The sequence below is a fragment of the Camelus dromedarius genome, chromosome 12, assembly GCF_036321535.1.
Source record: "Camelus dromedarius isolate mCamDro1 chromosome 12, mCamDro1.pat, whole genome shotgun sequence".
Classification (NCBI taxonomy): Eukaryota; Metazoa; Chordata; class Mammalia; order Artiodactyla; family Camelidae; genus Camelus; species Camelus dromedarius.
In genome coordinates, this window is record NC_087447.1 from 69386484 (window position 1) to 69410968 (window position 24485).

Here is a 24485-nt window from a genome sequence, read left to right on the forward strand (position 1 = left end):
ACAAAGACTCAGAGCAGTTAGATAACTTCCTAAAGGCACTCAGATGTTAAAGAGCTTGGAAGGGGTGGTGGGTACAGCTCAGTGGTAGAGCGCGTGCTCAGCATGAGGTCCTGGGTTCAATCCCCAGTAACTCCATTTAAAAAAATAACAAATAAATAATCTGAATTACCCTCCCCCCACAAAAACAAAACAAAACAAAACAAAACAAAGGGCTGGAGCCAGAGATTGGTTTCTTGTGTGTCCACCTCCTGAAGTCACCAGCGTCTTCACGCCCAGCTACTTCTGAGCAGGGCCCAACAGCAAGGGTATTGTTGTCCTGAGGGCGCCATGCTTTGTTAACTCGAAGCTCTTATACCTCGTCACTCAGGGCAGAGTCTTGGGGGCAGGGACCAGCCTTCTAGCTCCCTGGACGCTGTCACTTATCACAGAGCCTCACTAGGATAGCTCTTTGGCTTGGAAAAGAGTTCTATAGTCATTGTCATTTCTGTCATCTTCCATAGTCACTGTCATTCTGTCATCATTACAAGACAGGAGAGGGGTATTTCACACCCAATCTGAGGGGAAGGAGTGTCTGGAGCACCCTCTGTGATCACTAATGTATGCTGACAATTTCAGATGTTCCAAACACACCGGGCACTGTCCCCTGCCATCTCTTCCTGTGCAGGACCTTTGGGGTACCTTTGAAGAAGTAAGCTGTGCCCCTGTCAGCCACTTCGTAAGCTGCATCCACATTGGACATGAGCTGGGGGAAGGAGCTGGTGATGGTGCTGGGCCGGATCCCCGACATCAAGTTAACCTGCCGACGCCAGAAAATCCTGTTGGGCAAATCAATCAGAAGAAATCAAGGTCAAGGGTTGATTTAGATCTTAAGTCGAACTTGGGCTGAAACGTACCGCAAACCACACTTCAGAGGCCATTTCTAAATGCCTCTTGCCCTTGCCTGGTTTTTAAGGGAGCATCAGGTTTTGGATTCTAGTAAACAGTTCCTTCTCCTTTTTCCTTCATTTAGCATCTCTGCAACCCCTTTTCCTTCATTTATTTAAGGATGTTCAAAACATGGAAGGATATAGCAAGGAAGTAACATCAATGATTTATACACTTAAGCTACACATCTTCCCGTTCCAAGTATCATTTGCTACAAATTTCCCTTTCCTCTTCTGGCCTTTTAAAAATTAGAATCTCATAAAGACCATCCAGGTGCACTTTATGAATATTATATAAATGAGCCAAGACTTTGTAGTTGGGAGATGCTAATTATTTCCAGTAAAAACAGCAAAGACATTAACAATTATAAATTATGTTGCCCGTGTACTTATCCAGCGAAAGTGTTTATACTTTTGGACTCGATGGCCAGGTATACACACACATTATCTTGAGGGTTAGCAACTCAACCATCCACTTATTCAATATTATTTCCATAAAATTGTGGGAGTATGCTTGCGGTTACTGGGCTGAAACTTTCAAGGTAAATGTGGTCCCTTTTGAATTTCAGATGTGAAAATCATTCTTATAAAATACGAATAGCTTACTTGATTCCACAGGAGCTGGAATCAATACATAAAATGATTTGTGGACAGGGGAATTGGAATCAATACATAAAATGATTTGTGGAAATTGTAATAAAGTTTTGACATTTCACTTTTCGTGTAGTTAGTTTTGGAACGCCTCAAATCTTATGTTGAGTTTTAGTTAATTTCACAAATGTTTATGGGGCACCGATCAGCAGGCACCGAGGTAGACATCAAAGATGAAACACTGAACAAGACCCAGGCCCTGCTCTGAAGAAGCTTGTAATCTAGTAGCAGAGACAGAGAAGTGACTGAGCAATTATAATTTAGAGCAATCTGTGCAGCAAAGAGTTAAGTTCACGACGCTCTGGGAACACTCTCCCCACAGCGGGGATGTGCTGTTGCATTTAGGAGTCTGGTGAAGCCATGCAGGTGAGGCACTTCAAGCTGATGACGAAATCTAAACGAGAGCTACGTTTAGAGAAATGTTTCTTCATTACTAGCAGCATCCTGATGCAGAAGGAAAAGCACATGGTGTTTTAGAAGATTAGAGGCAGGAGTTCCAATGACACTACTGACCAGTCTCTCCAAGTCTGTTTCATAATCTCTTAAATGCAAATAACAACGCCTAGTCTAGCGCATGAGATCATGATGGGGCTCAAAAGAGATGATGCCTATGAAAGTACTTCACAAACTGTAAAGTGCCACCTGGGAGATATTGCCATTTAAATAAAAAATTATTATCTGGGCACCCACCATGGACAATACTCAGTGTGGCAGGGGTCCATTGAAGGTACACTTCCTGGCCCCAGGCTCTCCACATCCCAGCCTTACCTAGATCATCTGTATTAACAGCTGAAAAAGAGAGACCCAGAAAGGCGGATGGCCCCAAAAGTCAGTGGGTGGTTAGGGGTAGACAGAACCAACTGGACCCTAGCTGTCCTGATTTCCATCACATGTCCTATTTCATCTACTTGCTTCGTCTCAGCCTTGTGTTTTTCTTTGTTAATAACTTCACCTCTTGCCCGATCAGACTTCGCCCTTAATGAAGGCAAGAGAGACTGCTTTCTCCCTCTCCTTTCTCTTTGCCACCACGAAATGAGCACAGGTTTGGGTACCCAGAAGACTCAGGCAGTAAGAGTAGATAAACAGGTCATGTCAACAGTCTGTAATCACATCTTTGATAAGGAGGGCAAAATAATGGACTAATTGGGAACCTGGTGAAGAACCCAGAAGCATGTGTTTTTCAATTAATTCAATTCAATACATAATTCTGAAAGGTGGACTCTGTTAAAGGCACTGTGCTAGATGCTCACGAAGTCACAAAGTGTGCCCTTCAGGCGACGGTAATGATGGGGATGAGGAAGTGAGAAGAGCAGGTAGGAGGAGGGGCAGACATTTCCTCCATTAACCAGGCTCCCCCTGAATTACGTCTCTGCTGAGGTACAGCTGACTTCCAGCTGCTTTCCCTTGGGTACCCGAAAGCTGGGAAGTATTTTCTCTCATTTCTCACTGAAAAATCAACAAGTGACTTTAGGCAAAATTAAACCCGATTTTTCATTTGAAGTTACAGGACACTGATGTCCCAAACGACTGAACATGAGAGACCGTAAAGTGAAGTGATTAAGTTGGCAAACCAGAAAGGTACTTTTGGGATTTTTTCCTGGTAGTAGAATCCTACATTCCTGACCCAATACACCTTGATTTAGGATGACGTGGGTATTGTGAAGACTAAACTCAAGTAAACTAGTCATTCTAAGCCAAGAGTGAATTTGTGCCCTGGGGCACATTTGGAAATGTCTGGTGACAGTTTTGGCTGTCACAACCAGGAATGGGCAAAGTTCCTGGAGTCTGGTGAGTAGAGACTAAAGACCCTCAATGCACAGAACAGCCCAACATGACAGAGACTTGCCTGGCTCAAAATATCAGTATTGCCGAAGCTAAGAAAACTTAGTTTAAACACTGTCATGGCATATTATAATGTATACACTATATGCCTAAGGTCGGAATAAACACTGCCTCTACGTGATACTTCGGTAAAGCATCACAAATTCCAAAAGAATCTGGAATCATGAGAATTTCCAGTCCACTAATGAAGAAAAATTGCATCTGGTGTGTAATAAAGCAATAGAACACACACTGAGAGGATTAAAAACTGAGAGCTATAGATTACAATAATAAATAAATTAAAATTGACCAAAAAAAAAAAAAAAAAAGATCTAGCAAGTAACCTCCTAATGCCTCTGTAAATGGACTTAGAAGCAAATAAAAAAAAAATCTATGGACTTGGAAAAGAACAACTGCAGGATATACTGGAACTGAAAAAGAAAAGAAACTTCGTATCAATGGCCTGAAATCTGATCTTTGATAAGGAGGGCAAAACAATGGAGCTCACTGATATTACAGACCTGTTGGTAGATATTTAGCTGCACTGATGACCTTTGTGTAGCCAGGAGCCAACGGTGTGCCTGCCACGTAATCAGGGCTCAGTAAATACTTATTGGCTAAATAAATGAGTGTCAGAGGGTTGAGTGGAAATTATCTGATCATTGATTTTCATAATCTCATATTCATTCCCCTTTACTAAAAAACCACAATGAATTCATCAAGTTTGTGATTAGGTAACTGGTAACATTCACCTGGCCTCTTACAGCTCTTTGCCAATCCTGTGAGCTCCTTGGGGCCAGGCCCTGTATTATTATTATTGTTATTGTTGTTATTATTATTATTATTTAACTGAAGTATAGTCAGTTACACTGTGTCAATTTCTGGCACACAGCACCATGTCCCAGTCCAGGTCATATATTATTCATCTTTGTATTCTTGGGTTTAGCAAGTGTCTGGCACATCTAGGGACTTGATCCATGTGTGTCGAACTTTGGTTCGTTTTTGGTACACCCCGCTGTCCCCACTCCCCACCTGAGTAAACTGATCCCATCAGCCTTTCAATTTCAGGAGAAGCTTCACCTACTGTTTGCTGACTGTCAAGGTAACCCAGCAGGAGCTGATGGGTGCTTTCCTTTTCCACTGTCTTTACCCCTAAATTTCCTTGACTGTCTTCTTCTCTGTCTCCCTGTGCCCTAGTTTCAGGGGCAAGAGGTGTCTTTCTGTCTTTTGATGCTCTCAGTTGAATTGCTGCTTCTCTCCCCTGAGGCTGGGCACTGAGGTGCAGGGAGAGAACCAAGGGGTGCTTGAGACCTGGTTTTATTATTGGATGGGTGACCTTGTAAGAGTTACTTAATTTTTCTGAGACTCAACTTCCTTCTGTCAAATAATAATAATGATAATATCCATGCTAATACTTCAAAGGATCAATTGAGATAATGCATATGAAAACAGTTTATAAACTATGGACTGAGGTGGGAAGCCCCATAAAAAAAGACCAGCAAGACCCCCCAGGCAGGGCCACTACTCTCCTGCCAGCACCATCTGGTTCCCTGGCCCAGAGGCTCTATTTCAATTTTTGCCTCTGAAATGGCTTACTTCTAGGAAAGTGGAACTTACCCCTAAAATTCTATTGGTTCCCTGAGCTCACTCCTGATTGGTTCTTTCTTTCCCTCCTGATTGGTCCATTTGTAGTACTTCATTTGCATGAAGCTCACTCCTGATTCGTTATTTCTCTCCATCCTGATTTGTCCATTTCTACAAAGCCCGTTCCTAATTAGTCAACTTTTGTTATACCTTATTTGCATATGATGTTGCAAAGTGTAAACTGGCAGCCTATAAAAGCCTGTGTAAACCTACAGACGGGGTCCAGAGCTTGGAGTGTTAACTCCTCTGGGCCAGCTGGTGTAATAAACCTGAGTCCTCCAACTCTCCCGAGTACTGCTTGGTCTCTCGCCTGGATCCAGGTTGCTGTCACAACTGAGCTGTAACACCGAGCTATAACACTGAGCTGAAACATGTTTTCCTGCAACAGACTACTCAACCAATTATTTGTAGATACTTTAAAAAGACATGTTTTCACTCTACAAATTGATTAATGGTGTAAAACTTAAACTTACAGTTTATCAACAGAGCTAAGTTTCCTTCTAAATTTGTCTCACTGATATAAAATTTTGTCGCCGGAAACTTTGAAGTACAAATAATGACATCACTGATCAAGAAGCCATTCATCTGGGGGCAAGCTCACTAACCAGGGCTGTTTTTATCAGAATGTTTTAGAGGCCAAGAAATCAACCATGCATCATCCATCTCATTAAGCCCAAGAAAAATTAAAACACAGCTTTTAAAATTAAAAACCCACATGTAGACAGTGTTTAAAAATAGTCAAAGCTGTGCACAGTGTCCTTAAGTGTTTATACCCATCTGAGGAGTCAATGGGGATCCATATTTATAAGCCATCACCTGTGAAGATGTAAAGAATCTTGTCCTTAGTGAGAAGGAGGGAGTTCAGAAGAAATTACAATGAGTCAGGGATCTTAGCACACCTTCCGCCTCTTTGTCTGATTTGTAATACGTAACAGAGAACCAGTCTAAGGAAATACAATGCCATTTGTTGACTTTCAATGAAGCGACTTTAGAGCCAGTAAAGAAATATCCCCGGGGAGAATGAAGGAAGAAGACTTTCTCTTCTGTTGTGCAGACTTTCCTTGAGCCCCCGGGGTCCCAGGAGATGGAAGCTGCCAACAGTGCCATCTCCTAGCTGTGGCACCTGACTTTATGGTCCCTTTGCCCCATAGTGATTTGCACTCCTTTTTCCTTTTTTCCTTCAGTGGCTTCTTCTCACTCATGTCTTCAAATGTGCCCTGGTATTTCTCCTCTTGAAACATCCTCATTGGACCCTGCTGCCTCTTCCCGGTACTGTCTTGACTCTTCGTTATTAACAAGATTCTCAAGTGAATGGTCTACCTTTACCATCAGCATTTGCTCCCTGCCGTTTGCGTTTTCACTCGTCATGATCTGGATGCCTTCCTCGCTCTCTCTCTAAAACTACTTTCCTTTGTTACCCTGGCCAGTCAGTCCCTTCCCTTTAGTTCTCAATCTGTTGACCTCAGAGACATTTTCCACTGTCGATCAGTTAAAAAAAAAAAAAAAAAGATAACCCTCTTTTCTCTGATTTGTCTTGGGCTCCATTACAGTCTGTCTCTGATGTCAGATAGACCTAGGTTAAAGTTCTAGCCAGGGGAAAGAACTGAATTAAATAATCAAGTGCCTGTAATATGCTTAGCATAACCCAGAGCACATTGCAAGTGATCGTGAAACGCTAGCTCTTGTTATTCTGATTATTAGAGTTTATTTTCCAATCTTTGCCTCGTCCGTGCGGGAGAGTCTATAAAGTATGAAGCTTATAGGTTATAGACTGTGACCTCCTGCTGAGGACTAGCTTATTTCTATAAAACCCCACTAGAATTGTTATCACCTTAAACCCGACACATCCACAACTGAGTTTTGCTTCATGTGTCCAACAAACATTTTTGATTTTGTTATCTATGTGAGCGATGCTGCTACATTTGACTCCTCCTTTTCCACCATTCTCACCAAATTAGCATCTAAGACCTGTTTCAGGAGGCCTCTCACACACACCCTTCTCTCCAGTTCCTACTTGCATGACCCTTAACCTGTTATTCTTTGCATTCTAATCTACGATACATAACCTCTTCCAAAATGTGACAATTAAGGGATTGACAGATGTCTTAAAAGAAAGCATCTAATAGTGAGAATAAAACAGAATGTGGACAAGCCTACCCAACATTTTTGAGAAACCTGGAGAGTCCAGAGCCCCCTCCTCCTTGTGGCTCTCCATCCGACCTGCAGGCCAAAGGCCCGGGAGCCGAGGGACCCTCCCGAAGTGCATTCCAGTCAAGGCGTTCGTTCATTCAAGTACAAACTCAGCATTCTCTTTGGAGTCCCATTGCTCAAGCAGAAGGTTCCTGGGCCAGGGCTAGGATGCACCTGACACTGGGAGAGGGCAGACCCGGCTGCAGTGGCGTGTCTGCTGGGCTCTGAGACCTGGGCCTGGCTTTCTTATCTCCAAAGGATTTGGACGTGATCAACCTTTACATTTATTCCCTAGGTAAAGTGCTATTATTCTTCTGAGGTCTGTAGCTGACTGTGAAAGTCTTGATTTTATTGTTAAAATTGTATCATGGAAAACCCAGAATAATCTGAGAGAGGCAAATAGCATTCAGACATGATTGCAGTTCTAGTCATTTTGAGGAAGTCTGGGATGGTCTTTCTATTTTGTCATGTCTTATAAAGGGTAAATCTATGGGAATTAAATATATACATATATATTTATATGCGTGTGAATGGCAGATATGCTTATGACTTTCAACTTATGATAGTTGCAGTTTATTTCTCTTCAAACAGAATATTTGAAGGTGCCAAGTTGCCTTTATCCACTGAGGAGACTGGGTAAACATCTCACGGTTACTTGAAAAGGCACTGCATTCCATCCTGCTTTGGAAACAAACCGTGTGGTTATTACATCCACAGCCTGAAATGTCTCATCAACAGATTATTGTTAGTGGTGGGGAATTCCAGGCTGGTGTTTGGGGTGGGGGGAAGACTGGGAACCCTTTCATAATGGCCCCCTGGTTGCTGTGATGGCTGTGGCTTAAAAGAATTCTTTGTTCTTTGTCCAGGTTTAGCAAGCACTTGGGGACTTTTGGTGACAGCCGGTAGGGGATCAGAGTCATGGGATTCCAGCTCTCAATGGCACCGTTGGAGGTACGCCAGGGCCGTTAGGAGCACGGGCTCTGGCTTAGGATGTGGGTTCCAGCCCACAGAGCCAGACGCTCATTAGTTTAGGGTTGGTTAGATAAGTTACAATTTATCTATATACTGGGATAATACACATGCATACCAGTTGGGTGTGGGTCCCAGCTCCATCCCTCACTGGCTATGTGAGCTTGAACAAGTTGTGTATCTTTTCTTTGTAAAGGGAGAAACAATTCATGCCTCACGGGGCTGTTGTAAGGAGTTGATACCAAAGCGCTTAGCACAGTAGGTACTGAGCACATCGAAGTAGCTATGAGTATCAGACAGCACCTCATTTTAAAGAGAAGGAAGAGAGGTGCAAAGTCCATGGGGGGTTAATGGCAACTCCAGTGCTGAAGGGTACATCTCCTGACTCCCCCTCCACCCTGTCGGTCTTCCTAGTTCTTTGGAATCACCTGCCCCACCGTAATAGCTCATCAGATCCGAAATGGGAGAAGACGGGGAGGTGAGGGCTGAGCAGATACAAGTCAGCCAGCCATCTTCCCTTCCTTAATCCTGTCCCTGACCGCTCCTTTCTAAATGTCCCATACCTCTATGCCTCCCTTTCTGTTCCGTTACACCCTCAGTATTTAGAGTCAAGATTTTGTCAAAAGATGTAATCTCATCAATTAGTCATTAGCAATTATTGAATGCTTATAGTTTGATAAACAGAAGGTTAAAAATTTTTTTTTGCTTTTTTAAGAAAACGATTATCATTGCCTGCAAAGACATACTATCTTTGACTGTACTGTCTCCTTTGTCTCTATTGGAGCCACTGATATTACAAAAAGAACGAGCCACGTGCTGCCCTGGGGCACAGGTGTGACACGCACTCCTCTGGACAATGTAGAGTCTGACAAGGTTACCTCTCAGATGAAGCTGCTGCTACCCTGCACGGTGTCCAGGCTCCTCCTGCTTGGCACCTTGCCTGTCACTCCAGGGTCAATGCCTACCAGTTCTGTTTTGGTTTACTTTTTGGTAGCAAGCAATCAAAATAAAGTAAATAATCAATGAAGTCAAGTCTTAATAAAAAACAATCAACAAATAGATAATAACAAAAGATACCCCAGGTTGGTTGTTTCTATGCTTTAATCTGTTGTACACATTTTTTTTTCCTTTTCTTTTTTTATCTTAAGTGGAAACTTTTTTTCACTTGAATACATTTATTTCATTTATTTAATTTTTTTTTAAATGGAGGTACTGGGGATTGAACCCAGGCCCTCGTGCATGCTAACCATGTGCCGACTGCTGAGCTATACCCCACCCCTCTGTTGCACATAATTTTTGATTCTCACTCATAAATATAGTAACTGCCTTTTATTGAGCACTCACTATGCACCTGGCACATAACTTACCCAGAGGCACCTCATCAGTAAGAAACACGGCCAGGATTTAAAACAACTTAGCCTAAGGCTAAAGCCTGGACTCCTGAGCTTTCCTCCAATTTGCCTTTGAGCAGTGGATACCCATCCTTTGCTGAAGATTTAGTGCAGCTATTTCTAATTTTTAAAAATCAGAAGCCATCCAGATGCTCATTAGCTTAGGATAGGTTAGATAAGTTATGATTTAACTATATATTGGGATAATATACATATAGAAAATAAGATAAAAATTAACATTCATTGACATGGAAAAATGAGAGATGGCTGAGGGAAGAAATTGACAAATCACATCTTGCAAAATCCCCCTTCTGGGGCCACCCTGTTCCCACTCCTGTCTCTACAATAAATCTCTATCTGGAGAAGAAGCCTGGAAGGACGAATTTCACACTGTGATGGCTCTGTGTTATGGGCTGGACGCTTGTGTCCCCTGGATGTGCTGGCATTTGGACAGGACCAGTGGGAGATGATTCGGGTTTGATGAGGTCATGAGGATGGGGCTGATGGGCTTGGTGCCCTCCTAAAAAGAGATGCCACAGCGTTTCTCTCTCTTGGTCTAAATGCCCACAACAGAGGTCACGTGAGCACGCAGCACGAGGGCAGTGCTTTCTGAACGTCTCCCCCTCATCTAACCGTGAGGTGTGCAAAGACAGGGGACTACTGGGCTGTCTTTATAGCTCTGGTCACCGCATCAGTGTTCAGCACCCTGCATGAGCTCAACAAACCTTTTTCCAATAAAGGAAAGAGAATGAAACAGAATGTCACGCGTGCGCATGCGTGAGCGCACTCTGCCTCTTCCGGGGCGGCGAGTTCTGGCCCCCGGGAAGCGGGGAGCCGGGGTGGGTGTTGGTGTCCTGGTCCAAAGGGAAAGGAATCGCAGTAACTGCAGCCACGCTCCCTGAGAAGCCACAGTGTGAGGGAAAAAAAGGACTAATTTAACTTAAACTCATGAGATTTCCAACAAATCTTCATGCTTCACCGCAGTCACGATCTCCTACTAACTGGACTTGCAGCTGCCGCGGGGAAACCCGCCCAGCGTGGCCTTTACCCACGACTTCCCTCTGTCACAGAGGGCCCCACGCTAGTCTCAGCTTCCTTCAAGCACAATTGTGGCAGCAGGTGTCTTTTTATTAATCTGCTGTGACCACTGATAGAAAACAAGTAACACGCGGTCTGGGCGCGATTACAGCACTACTCATAGCAACCCGCTCTCTCGCCCAAAATGACGCTCAACAGAATGGTCGCGGTCTCTGCTCCAAGCTAGCTGCGCCTGATAATGGCTACTGTGGCATTAACCAACCACACTTAGCATTCCTTCACATCTGCCCGCATACATTTTTAAAATCCATATTATTTATATGCTCTGGGTCTATGACTCATAACTGAATGAAAAAGACATCTGAAAAATAGCTCTGTAACAATAAAAATACTGACAAATGAGGGTCAACCAGCTACCACCGCTAATCATGGTCACTCCTGCAGCCTCCATTGCTGTATAATTGCAGCTACTCCTATAGTATCTTCATTAAAAATCCAGCATCTCCAGTATCATAACTTACTCACTCTCCCATGCCATTAAAGTTAAATGCCATCTCCAGCTCATCATTCTTTACAACTCACAGACTTACTGAAACTTCTATTAATGAGCCCCAAGGAAACATTCCTGAAACAGCAATAACAGAAACTCACATTTCAGGGTATTTCTTAGTAGCTGTAACTGTAATTAACAAGAACCTACCAACATCCCCTCTTTCTCTGTGCCTTCTGACAGCGAACTGACCATCGAAAAGCCAGGAGGCCTTGAGAAAGAGGGGTTTAGGAAGAATACTGACTTTAGAATCATCCACCTGTCTGTCTGTCCATCTGATCATCCATCCATCCAGTCATCCATCCATCCATCCATCCATCCATCCATCCATCCATCCATCCAGGCAACAACACTTCTGTCCATCTTTCCATCTCTCCAACTCTCATTAACAAATATTTATTGAGAACATATTATGTGCGGTCACTAGGGACACAGTGGTGAACAAAACAGACATCTGATAAATCTGGGTTGGTGTCATAACTCAGCCACTTAATAAAACGGTGTTTCCTTGTGAAACTTACGTGTTCTTTTGAGGGCCTTTCCTCACCTGTAAATTTGGGTTCTGACTTCTGCTCCACAGTGAAACAGGTTAGAAGAAAGACTGTACTTACATGAAAAAAAACACTCAGCCAGTGCCAAGAGCATAGCAGGTGCTCCCCAAGGGGTAGCTTTGGCAGTTGTGTGTCTCCCCGGTGATTCCTGCCTCCCGTCTTACAGCCACACAGGACAGCCTTTCTGCACCATCTTCACACTTGGCAGCAACAAGGACCTCCAGCGCGACCCGCGCCTGGATTTGGAGCTGAGCCCTGACAAGAGCTGGTGGCACATCTTAGACTTACCGGTCCCGGAAGAACAAGAGCTCCTTCCCCAGCATTGTCACGGCATCGAAGGACGAGCCGGAGTCACAGAGGTCGGGGATGGACGGATTATGAGGGGAGGCGTGGGGCACCGTGGGCTTCCCTGGGAATGTTTTCCGAGGTCCTAGGATTCAAAGTGACTTGGTCAAAATGGTGCCAAGATCTAGAGTCCCTGTGCTTCTGCTCCCGAGACCCTCTATCACGGCATGTGACAAGGTGGCAGAGCACGGCTGTCAACGACGGGCAGACCTGGGCTGGAATCCCGGCTTCACTAGTTCTCTTTCCTGATACAGGCAAATAATTTAACCTCCCTAAGCTGCAGTTTCCTCACAGTAAAATGGGAGAGGGCAATAATGGTACCTACCTCCCAAGGCGTTTGTGAGAATTAAGTAATGCCTGAGACACAGTTTGTGGAGTGCTTGGCACATAATAAAAGTTCAAAAAGTGGTGGCTATTTTTATTATTATGCAAAACTTCTTTGATAGCTACAGGTATTCCAAATTAGAAATATGCTTTTTAAAATTGCCTCTGATTTTTTTTTGTAACTGAGTACTTTTGCTCTTAATACGATTATAACTTGTGTATTTTCGTATTATTTTCATACAACTTCTGGGTGTCCTGCCCTGTGCATAAACCTTTTTTTTTTTTAATGAATTATAGCTAGTTTACAATGTTGTGTCAATTTCTGGTGCACAGCACAATGTTTCAGTCATACATATACATACATATATTCTTTTCTATTATAGGTGACTACAAGATATTGAATATAGTTCCCTGTGCTATACAGTAAAAACTTGCTGTTTATAAGCTCTTTTCTTAGGCACCCAGGAAAGACTGGGCGAATTCTTGTGGCACTGAAGAACACTGGAGGTGTTGGCTATTGAAAAGCGTCTTCTGGTGGATCCTCTGGGAACGCAGGACCCGCCCCTTGGGAGAGCTGCTGGTGAGTTTTCATGTCCCACCCTGTTCCTGGGACTGTCCGGCAGCTACAGGGGAGGGATGGTCCCTGTGCTTGACCGAGTGTTGTTGTGACCAGAACTGAGGGTCAGGGAAGGAGTGAGGCACAGCCGAGGGTCCATGAAGGGCGAGGGCTGGGTGAGATTGGCGTGGAGAAGGATCAGCAATGGGGTGAAGATCGGAGCAGGGCTGAGCCTTTGGGGAAAGATCAGAACCTGGAAATTGGTCAGATAGAAATGGGCTACCATTTCTTAAACATTGACTACATGCCACATACTTTACCAAAGGCCGGGGTGGTTGATGTGTGTGCTTCCTGGTGATGGAAAACCAGGTTTCTGTGTTTTGTTCACCTGTGTCAAAGTGACCTTGTCAAAACAGAAGCTTCAGCTCCTGGCTGAGTAGCAGTGGCCGTCAGCATGGTGGTGTCTCCAGTTCACAAGGACCCATGAGGGGCAGGCAAGGATTCAGACTGGGTCCTTCTCGGTGGCCAGGGGAACTGCTTCACCTTGGAGTCCTGGGGCCAAGTTTGTAAAATGGAGACATTCACACCCAAGGGCGGAGCGGGACCGACATACACCCTCTCTCTGAAGGGACAGAGCTGGCCGGACACTTCCTGGGATGGAACTGATCTCTTCTGCGCCAGTTCCCTGCAGACTCTGACCACAGATGTGTGTGCCCATTGCTAGACAGCAGAGAGCCGGCCAGCACACAGGAAGGCATGGGAGGGGGCAGCTGGGTCTACGCCCTTTTCTAGGCTGAGAAGATGGGGAGAGGCTCCGACAGGTAAAGAGTGAATAATTAGGCTCTGAGGCTTAAGGGAAAGTCAGTTTCCTAGACTCTTCAGCTTTTTATCCATTAAACAAAAAATCTTGAGATCTAATGATGCTTCAGGACTCCTTCCCATGGATTAATGGATTTGTCTTTCCGTTAAAGAAAATTGGATGTAGATTTCCTAGTAATCCTTTATTACCTTTGAAACCATCATGATTCCTGTTTTTAGGAAGATAAGGTCATTTATCTACAAATGGATAAGCACCATATATGCGAACCATAAAAAGCATCCATCCTCTCCCCGTGTCTAACTCCCGACCTCCACTCAAAAGACACACAAATGAGTGTATTTTCTATGGCCGTCAAGGGACCAATATGCTCTGAAGGAAAGCTGTAAAATTTAATTGTACATCTTAGAAAAAAACCTACTCATATCTGGTAAAAAAGCTCTTTGTAAGAGGGCACAGTTGGAGCAGTGGTCTCCAGCCTAATCTTTACATATGCAGGTCACTCCCGGAAAAGTATACTTTCTTTAAGTTGGAGACCGAATGCCTGTCACTTGCAGAGTTTGGGGTCAAGGAAGTGTCGCGACTGTACCGTACAGCGCCTGGATGCCTTTCACGTCGTCCTTGGGGAGGTGGAATCCGTAGGGATGCTTGTACTTGTAAGTTGGGTACATCAGTGCTGATGGGTCCGTGGAATGGGCCAGGCCCAGGGCGTGGCCAAATTCATGAGCAGCCACGGTGAATAAATTGAAACCTAGACAACATGAGAGAGAGAAAGACAGCATCAACCCAGGGTTTTACTTCCACTATCCCCTGCCTTCACAGGAGAGTTTATGCTCAAATCACAGTTTATTCCTTTTCTGTTCGGAACTGGGTTACTCAAGGTCAGTGGGTTGTTCTGGCAGCTAGCTTTGCTGGCTTTAGTCTGGTTCTTCCCCCCTTGGCTAGGAGGGGTTTGGGGTGGAGGAGGGGGGAAACGTAAATCCGTCCGCTTCGCTCACTGTCCATGGTGCTCACTAGGTTGGTAAAGAAGGGCCTTAGAGCTGACGGGGGCAGTGACACCTAGATGTAGGCCACAGATGCTTTACTGGCGCCCTGCTATTGTAGCCTACTCCCTTTTATCCACACACGGTCCACACTGAAGGTTTCCGGATGACATGCAGAATATCATGGAACTTTTATACCCATCCCCATCGCACGTCTCAGGAAACGACCGATTCCCTCAGGCCATTTCAAGCCTATTTCCAAGTACAAGTAAGAAACAAAAAATCTAAATAGTTGAAGGAAAAGAGAGTTGTGCGTTGAGGAGGGGGTGGCCGCTTCTTGAGATTACGCGCTAAGAGCCAGAGACCAGACAAGCGTACAGCACGACTGAGGGTGGGTCTTTTCCCTTATGTGTGCCCTTTTGGATTTTTGGCTTACTTGTTTTTCCTAGCCAGCCCCCCTAGTTAAAGGGTGGCTTGGGACGTTGAACCTCAGGGTTTCATGATGGAGGCCCAGAAGAAGGTACAATATTTTCCAGGTTATGATGAATGTGCATATATATACCATTCGTTCCCATAGTCCACTTCTCAGCATTGTCGAAATGTGTATCTCCTCCCAGGCCTTCTCCAGGTGCAAATGCATGGGCGAGAGTCCCTCGAGGCCCATCGAATGGGTAGGAATCCCCGTGATCTAAACAAGCAGGGAGAAACGCCAACAGGTCTTAGTCCTTCTGGCAATTTTTCAGGGGTTCATAACATCGCAGGAAATGAACAACTTTTTGAATAGCATTGACCCTTCTCGTGCAAAGAGATTGACTCTCTAATGTTTATTTTTTATAAGAAGCAGCTCACATGCCAATGAGTAATCTGTCCATTAAAAAATTAAAAGGGATGTTTTGCATTTTAAAGATGGTAAGCATTAAAAATTAAAAAAGTTCTTTTGTGGTTGTTTTTATTGCAATGTCTGTTAATTGGCACAAGGCATACCGTAGACTGTGACCATGCCGCAGATTACAAAAGGAGAAAGAACAGATGGACATTTTGTAGCAACCTCGTCCACTGACTGGAATGGGAACGTACTGGCACAGTGCCTTTAACATATGATTTGACTAAGACAATTACAGTAAATCGAACAAGTGTGTGCTTTCTGTTTCTACAGCACAATACAGTACAATTTAAGGAAGTGCCAAAAAAAGGAGAAGATTTCTGTGTAATTTTGATATGTTTTCATGCGTAAAACTCAAGAAAGCAATCAAGGTGTTTATAAAATTACAACTTTTAAAGCTTAATGTGTTTTTGTTTTCTTACCCATATTTAATAAAAAGCTCGTTACAAATGTAATAGAAAAGGAAGAAGAACAAAATGAGGGATGTTGTAGAAGCTACTTTTCACAGTTCTCCAGGATTTTGGTGAGGATACCTTGTTTTATTAAAAAAAAAAAAAAACAACCAAAATGAAGTTCTGGTGCCACTGCCCAGGTTTTGGTGCAGGGCTGTTTAGTCCTGGTCAACGTGTGTGTTAGGGGACAGAACACACATTTGAAAGATCAATATCATTCATATGTGGAATCTAAAAAAAAAAAAAAAAAGAAAGAAAAAGGAAAAGGAGGATACGATTGAACTCATCTACAAAACAGAAACAGACTCACAGACACAGTAAACAATCTTATGGTTACCAGGGGGAAGGGAGCGGGAAGGGATAAATTTGGGACTCTGAGATTTGTAACTGTTAGCTACTAGATATAAAAATAGATGAAAAGAACCCAAATTTCTTCTGAATAGCACATGGAACTATATTCAATATATTGTAATAACCCTTGATGAAAAAGAATATGAAAATGAATATATGTATGTATATATGCATGACTGGGACATTACATTGTGCACCAGAAACTGACACTGTAACTGACTATAGTTCAATTAAAAAACAGAGGTCGAGCCACATAACTCCATCACCCCAAAGCTGCCCTGAGCCACGCTGCCCTGCCACTTCACTGGGGGTGGCCTTGGCCCTCCTGGAGGAACAAGACCCACCATGGGCCAGGTCACACCCCCAGGGCCACCTCTAAAGGGCCATACTCAGGACTTGCTTGATCTGCTCTCTCCCAGCTTCTAAGCATGTTTCCCCACTGACATCAGATTAAAATTAAGATCAAGACTTGAAATAACAGGGACACTTAGAAATCTTCTCTGCGAAGGGGAAGTGGCAGTGATTCTCACTGACACCAGCTCTGAGGACGCTGAGAAGGGAAAGGAATGACAAGGGCTCCACTCCTCACCAAGGGGTGTGGGGGACAGAGAAGAAGGAGGCAGGTTGGAGGCAGGTCTGGCAACTCCAAAAGGTGGTCTGCAAGGGTGGGTAGGACGGCAATGCCACTCTCCTAACCAGTGCTGCACGGGGAAGCTGTCAAGGCCGCCACGGAATTAATCCCCTTCAGTGAGGATTCAAGGTGGGAGATGCCTGGCTCATGTGGAAGGAGGTATCTGGCGATGGACGTCATCGTGGGAATGGGCTGAGGTCAGATGGCCTCCTAGCCAAGGGGAAAGCCAGATCTGACAGACTTTGTCCCTAATGGGGCAATGCCACGATGAAAGCGGGTTATGCCGAGTCCCTTCCACAGCTCAGGCTCATGATGACAAGGGAGGTTGACAACCCCTCTGGTTCTGCTTTCTGGCCACACAAAGACTGGTGACCCTGCCATGGTCTTGGCCTCTGCCCATCACGCCACTGTGTGGGGGAGGGTTGGGCTGATCTCATGGGTTGAATATTGTAGAAGGAAAAGCATTGAAACGTTTCTCCTCTGGATTAGTAAACAAAAATCCCAGAAGCACCACAGTACCTCCAGTTTCAAAAGAGATCATAATATCCGCTTCTCCTGCGTTTACTCTCACAAAGCTCAGGGGGACGGCACTGCTCCAGGCCTGCAGGGCCATCTGCACGGCTCTGTCCACTTCCGCAGGCGTCATGGACGGCGTGTACTTGGATATCCTGCGAAAACAGAAGGAACATGCTCTCCCTTCGTAAGAACGCCTACGTGAAGAAAGAAAGAATTACGTCAAGGCTGTATTAAAAATAAAAATATTGAGCATAAATCTACAAGTCAGATTTCTTTTTCCCCAAAATAATCATTTTTATTTTGCTTTCATATTTGTTACATTACTGAAGCACGGTAAACAATTAGCAAAATGAAGAGGAGAAATGAACGAGTTGAGATAATCTGGTGCTGGAAGAGTCTGGCTTTCCTTGTTTTACATATATCTATAAATCACTCATTTTAAAGAATAACACCATGGGCAAATTTATGAGTAGCTAAAAAGTCCGTTTTCCCTAAAGTGGTTGTAATTGAGAAGGGATCTCTTTTTCCCCCAAAGGGACTGAAAAATTTTCATTTGTGAAAAATAAAAAAGTAAGAGTTTTGAGGTTTTGCAAATTCTTATTCAAAGGCCATCAGGGTTTCCCCAGGGCCGTGGGGGATTGTCTTTTTCTTAAAATAATGTAGTTCTTAAAGAGGAAGTGTTCACTCGTCACCAGGATGCTCACTTGGACTGAAAAAGGCTTGAGTCTTTCTCATCAAGTCCTGGTGTAATAATGACACCTGAAGGCGGAAAAGTACAGAGCTTTTCAGGCCAAAAGCGGGTGGAGACAGCTGGGGTTTCTCTAGGACGTGCTGCTCTGGGGCCCGGGGGCTGGGGGTTCTCGGCAGCAGGTAAAGGAAGGGCGCAAGAAGGGAGCTTCCACCTGGGATCTGGGCTCGGGGGGAGTAACGGATGAAGAGTTAGAAGTCCGTTCTGTGAGAGCCCACCTTGACAGCAGACACCTCGCCCACTTTCTCTCTCTCCAGCTCTCAGTCCAGGCCCTTGCAGGTACTAGGAGCTTTTAGCAAACACTTGCTAAATGGAAGAACGAATGAATAAAAGCTAGTGTTTTTCTCGGCCTTCTCAGTGGTTCTCAGAACTCAGGACCTGTGAAACTACTTAGGAAGCCTGTTAAACACACAGGCGTGATCGGGAATCTGCATTTTTAACAAGCGTCGGAGGTCATTCTGATGCAGGTGGTGCCATCTCAGCTAGAAACCAACAGTGGTAACCCTGGGGGCCCCACAGGAGGGGACCAGGTCCCAGGAGGGGGTGGTAAGTAGCTAAACCCCAGCAACAGAGTGGGGAGGAATAAGGAGATATTTAACTCCAGGGATTAGGGCCGAGAGGGGGGAGTTTCAGTGTCCAAGGGGGAACCAGCAAGAACCCTTAAAGGAACTATCTCATGCTTTCACAATATGCCAAGCCCACTGCATAGAATGAATCTGTGATTTTTCATGACTCTATAGAGTTAGTATCTCGAACATCTCTCACATGTTAGCTGAGTTACCCAGACGCACAGAGCTGACTGTGTGTGTTGGGCTGAAGAAGACAGAGATGGAGAAGGAGCGAAGCAGAAAGGAAGGGCACGTGGTGAGAAGCCCTGACCCAGGGACCGGAGGCTCCTAAAGCAGTGGTGGTAACAGCTGATGTCCTGTGAGCACACACTAAGTGCTAGACGCCGTTCTCAGCACTGTTTTTCCTTTTTTAAAAAAATATATTTTTATTAAAATCTAGTCAGTTTACAATGTTGTGTCAATTTCTGGTGTGCAGCACAATGCTTCAGTCATATAGGAACATACATATATTCGTTTTCATATTCTTTTTCACCATAAGTTACTACAAGATATTGAATATGGTTCCCTGTGCTCTACAGTATGAACTTCATGTTTACCTATTTTATATATAGTAGTTAGTATCTGCAAATCTCGTACTTCCAATTTATCCCTTCGCACCCCCTTCCACCCCTGGTAACTGTAAGTTTGTTTTCTATGTCTGAGTCTGTTTTTGTTTTCTAAATAAGTTCATTTATCTTTTTTTTTTTTTAAGATTCCACATATAAGTGATATCATGTGGTATTTTTCTTTCTCTTTCTTGCTGACTTCACTTAGAATGATATTCTCCAGGTCCATCCATCGCAACAACCTTCAGAGGTAATAGTAACGATCTGTGTGTCACAGCTAGCTGGGACTCAAGCCCCGTTCCTTACTGCTCCAAAGCTTCTGCACATAAGCACTGCGTTATATTTTGTCTTTTTTAAATCTCCTGGGCTGTGTTAGAAGGAGTTATCCTGAGATCAAACAGCTATACAGGGTATTAAGATAGTCTCTAGTGGGCTTTTGTTTTTGGTTTTGTTCTTTCAGGGAGAAGGAGGGTTGTTCAGGAGCAAGTGGATGGCAGGGTGAGTGTGCTGAGGGGGTGTGAGGGCTGCCCACCCCCCAAAGGTGTGATCACAAGCATACTGCACTTCTCTAAGTCCCAAATTAGCTCGCTCTATCCCCTTTACATAATCAGACTAAAATTTTATGACACAGTTTAAGAAATGATGGGAAAGACTTCCCGAGTTTACAGAAAATTTTCCTGTCTTACCCTTAATCATCTCAGAATGTCTTGTGTGTTCCATTCCTTAATGGATGTTTCTTTCCCAAATGCTTTAATTTTTGTGGAAAGCTTGCGCTTAAGCCGACTGATAATTGTGTTCAGAGCGCCACCTTATGGACTTAGAGGCTCATAGCAACTAACAAGTGGGCTGTGGGACTCCTCTCCCCTGTCTTCTTGGATCACAGGGACTCACTGGTGTCCTGGTTCAGTTTAACAAGCGGTTCTATGACCAAAACCTCTCATTTGTGGGGTCTGCTGATTTCTGTATTGTAAATACAGTCATCTAGGGCTAATTTCAGGCTACTAACTTGCCATCAGTGAACGTAAAGTTGGGAGATGAACCCATCATTTCCATCATACAGATAAGAGATGTCATGAACATAGATCGTAGCAAGATGTAGCTTAATAGTTAAAAATCAACGTTTTCTTTACCTTTGCTTTTTCGTTGTATATAACTTATACAGATTTTAATATACAATATGATATCTATATACTTTAATGGTAAGTTTATATAATTTAGCTTTTAATACTGGCTGTGCTTAGCCACCGGCTCCCAAAATTCTGGGAAACACTTAACTGGCTGCAAAATGCCCGACAATTTAAGGATTGGCTCCTCTCAGCTGTGAGGGGCCAGCTCCAACACCCCACCGCGGGGATTCTTTTAACAGTTTAGTCTTTCCGTCTCTCCAGATACCAACCAGATGTGCTCAGCCTGCAAACGCAATGCGATCCTGACCCGGCCAGGCTCTCCACTGCCTCAGAATAAAGTCCAAACCGCGGAGCCTCCTTCTAGAGGGCCCGCGGCCCGGTGCTCGGGTCTCACTCCGCACACCCTCTTCCCGCACCCTGTGCTCTGGCCGCGGCACTGCGCCTCGCCCTGCACACCAAGCCCCGTTTGCCTGGTCTCCTTTTCTACTGGGAAAACCTCTAACGTTAGGGAGCGAAAAATACAAACGGAGCACCCGCCCACCCCGCCCCTTTCCCTAAGCATCCTCTCCCAGGCAGGCGCAAGGCCCACAGGTGCGGGCAGCATCCGCCCGCCTCCAGCCCCACCTGCAGGCGGACGGGCGGGCGGGCACCGGGGAAGGAGGTCTGGGGAGGAGGCCTGTGCTGGCCCCACAAATGGATGCGGGCCTCTGGGCCAGAATTCTGGCCTGAGTACCCAGAGCACAGAGAGGGTGTAGATTCTGGTTGGCTGTGTCCCCTTGGACCACGGAGAATCCTTCATTGCCGGGGGCAGGAGGGGGCCAGAGGATGGCCAGGCGGGGGCCACGCTCAGGTGTGGAGGCGGCGGGAAGTTAAGGTGGGAGACGGGGTAGCCTGGGGCTGGGGGATGACTAGCTCCTTCTTGGCCTTCAAGTCAGGCTTGTCACTGGCTGGTGCCTGGGCGACTTGGCAGCTCCCTCCATGTGCTGCCACCGTTCTCTGCTTAGACCTGCAGTTTCACACGTACTGTGCCTGTGTTTCATGTGTCTCCTCCCCCAAAGGACGGTGAGTTCCCTGAGGTCAGGGAAAGTGAGCTACTCACATTTCTATCTCCGAAACTGAATGCCTACGGTAGACATTTAATAAATGGCCAATAAATTATTTTTAGAATTAATAAAAAAATTTTTAATTTATTAGTAGGTGAGTTTGATGACTTTGATTTGGGATATTGTTTTAAGAGAACGGGTTGGTACTGTCAGTTTATTAATTCTAGACTAGATAGTTTTTCTTTAAAGATAAATGTGTTGTCGCTAGTTGCTATAATTGTTTGTAATGCCTAAAATGGCCAGCGATTATGAGGTCACATTTTCTAGCGAATTCTCCATTATTGTTGTCTAGAGATTTGACCTAAATAGTTCTTATTCTTTCTCATGATTGTGATGAATCATGATTTTTGTTTTCCTCCAGCAAAAATGAGTTTATTCAGGATCAGCAGAGAATTGCAACTCGGGGTCTGCAACCTGAGTGAGCCCCGTGCAAGGCCCCACCCAGCAAGGGCGGAAAAACACGTTTTTAGAGGAAAAAAGGAAGTGGGGCTGAATCGTGATTTTTATGCAGATCACAAGGAAGATAGAAGAAAAGAAAAGAGAGGGAGTGAGAGAGAGGCTGTTTCTCTCCGAATTTGGAAAGACTCGATCTCATTACCTGTAGGTTAAAGTATTTTTTTTCCATTTGGGTTCACCTGGGAAGAGGCGGTAGTTAGCCACGTCGGGAACTCCGCAGCGAGGCCTCTTAATCACATCCATCGTGGCCCGGTCCAACTTGCCGGTGACTCGGAGGCCAAAGAACTGCTGCAGCTCCTTAATCTTCTTCACCATGGAGTTGCCGCCTCTCGCAGCCATCTCGCCAAGCGGGTGCCCTCCTTTCTTCGTGTAATACTTGTCGAGGTAGGCCTGGAACGGAGAGGCAGGCTGACACCCGCAGCATGAGCTCTGGGCAACGCCGCGCTGGGGTGAGACAGGGCCAGGCTTCTGGATGTGCTGAAGGCAGTGTGCAGGGCGTAGCCCCATGTTCGAAAAAACTAGATAGATTTGCATAGATAAAGCTTAAATAGGTAGATGCCAAATTATTAATGATGATTATCTTTGGGTGGGGAGATCTTAGATTTTTTTTTTAATTTGTGTGCATTTTGTCTTTTTGTTTTTTTTTTTCCTACAAGGAATAGTTATTTTAAGAGGGAAGAATCATGGGAGGAAAATAGTATGAACATTTCCCTCACAGACCATTTAGTTGTCAGTGAAGACTTTACCACTTTGCATAATGAAGAGTATCCCACTTCTGGTGTCATACGTTCATTACACATTATGCAAAGTCCGCTTGTCTTTAACTCTCCAAGGCCTTTTATTGCAGCCTCTCATCCTCTACAAAGGCGCAGGGTCAATCTGTTTCCCAGCTGAGGCTTTTAATGCATTCCGATGTGTTCAAAATGTGGGGTGCAACTTATTTTCAAAGGGCAGGTTTCCTAGGGCTGGCTAGGCTCAGATAAGATTAACCACAAATTAAAAAGCTTTCATTTGCACCGAAAGGCTTAAAACCCCTAATATATCACTCAAAACACTTTCTATGACTTCTCGGGTGAAGTGAGTGAGACAGGGTCATGTAAATAAATTCAGCGTCGCAGCCTGCTGTTGGCCCAGGAATTTTGCCAGCTTGTTTCAGGAAAACAAAAAGCAGTTAAAGATTTATATCTATATTTTATTAAATATAAACTCTTATATTTTTATATTACTAAAGGTATGTGTTTATTGTAAATAAATATATTATTTATCTATCCTATTAACTTCATATTCATGTTATATATTTTATTATATTCTATATAAATTATGCATATTATTCATTTATATGTTTTATATGTATATTTACACATATAAATAATAAAACAGTGGAAGCAACCTTAACATCTAACAGTAAGAAATTTGTTATATATATTATTAATATCACTGTGAAGTAATTCTAGGCCTCTACTAATATCATGTTTTTGAAAACTATTTAATGGCATGAAATAATGCACTCAGTATAATGACAATATACTGAGAAAAGCAGAACTGAAATCTTTATACAGATTATAATCATAATTTCATTAATAAAACAAACCATATAATATATACATATTATGCTTATGTTCATTATATCTGTATATTAATATAATAATGATAACATGTATATTAACATTTAAAATTAAGGCATTAATCAAGATATCAATAATTAATATATATAATTTATAATGAACATGAATTAACATAAGTAATGGAAGGAACTATGTCTGAAGATTAATCTTGTTTGCCTCAGGGTTGTAAAATTATGGGTGACAATTCATTCTTTCTCCTTTCCTTTACCCCAAAGTTTTCTGCTATGAACCTGGACTGCAACTGTTAGGGGAAAAAAGGAAAAGGAGTGAGACTCGCTCCCTTCTTTAGACGAGATGCTCTGTGTCCGTCCTGTGGGGCAGCCGAGCCTTACTCCTTGCCCTGCTTGTGAGATGACTTCACTCCCTGGCAGTCGTTTCTTGTAAAAATCTTAGTGAGATGAGATCCCGAGAGGAGGAAAAGGTCGAGGCACCTGAAGCCCAGAGGAGGGGCCCTGAACGGAAGGTGTGACTATCTGCTCTTCCATTTCCAACTCTGGGTTAGGCCGTCTTACTTAAGTAAGCATTTTATGTTTCTGATCTTTTTGGCAAGATGTTGATTCTCTGAGCCATTCTGCTTGCTCGAGGTGATGCTGGGGGAATGCGACCCTTATGGTCGGTCTGATTCACACTCTTCAGAGGTAAGCTCTGTGCAGAAGACCAGATGCT

General features: G+C 44.1%; 1 protein-coding gene across 1 annotated transcript in view; it reads right to left on the reverse strand.

The window, feature by feature from the left end:
* Positions 1-24485, reverse strand: part of MMP20 (matrix metallopeptidase 20) — a 46266-nt gene that overhangs the window by 16466 nt on the left and 5315 nt on the right. Inside the window, exons 2-7 of the mRNA XM_010977791.3 lie at positions 22337-22584; positions 17590-17738; positions 15316-15441; positions 14360-14521; positions 12017-12158; positions 679-815 (exon numbers count right to left, since the gene is read on the reverse strand). Of these exons, the coding sequence (XP_010976093.1) occupies positions 679-815; positions 12017-12158; positions 14360-14521; positions 15316-15441; positions 17590-17738; positions 22337-22584 (964 nt within the window). The remainder of the gene's footprint in view (positions 1-678; positions 816-12016; positions 12159-14359; positions 14522-15315; positions 15442-17589; positions 17739-22336; positions 22585-24485) is intronic.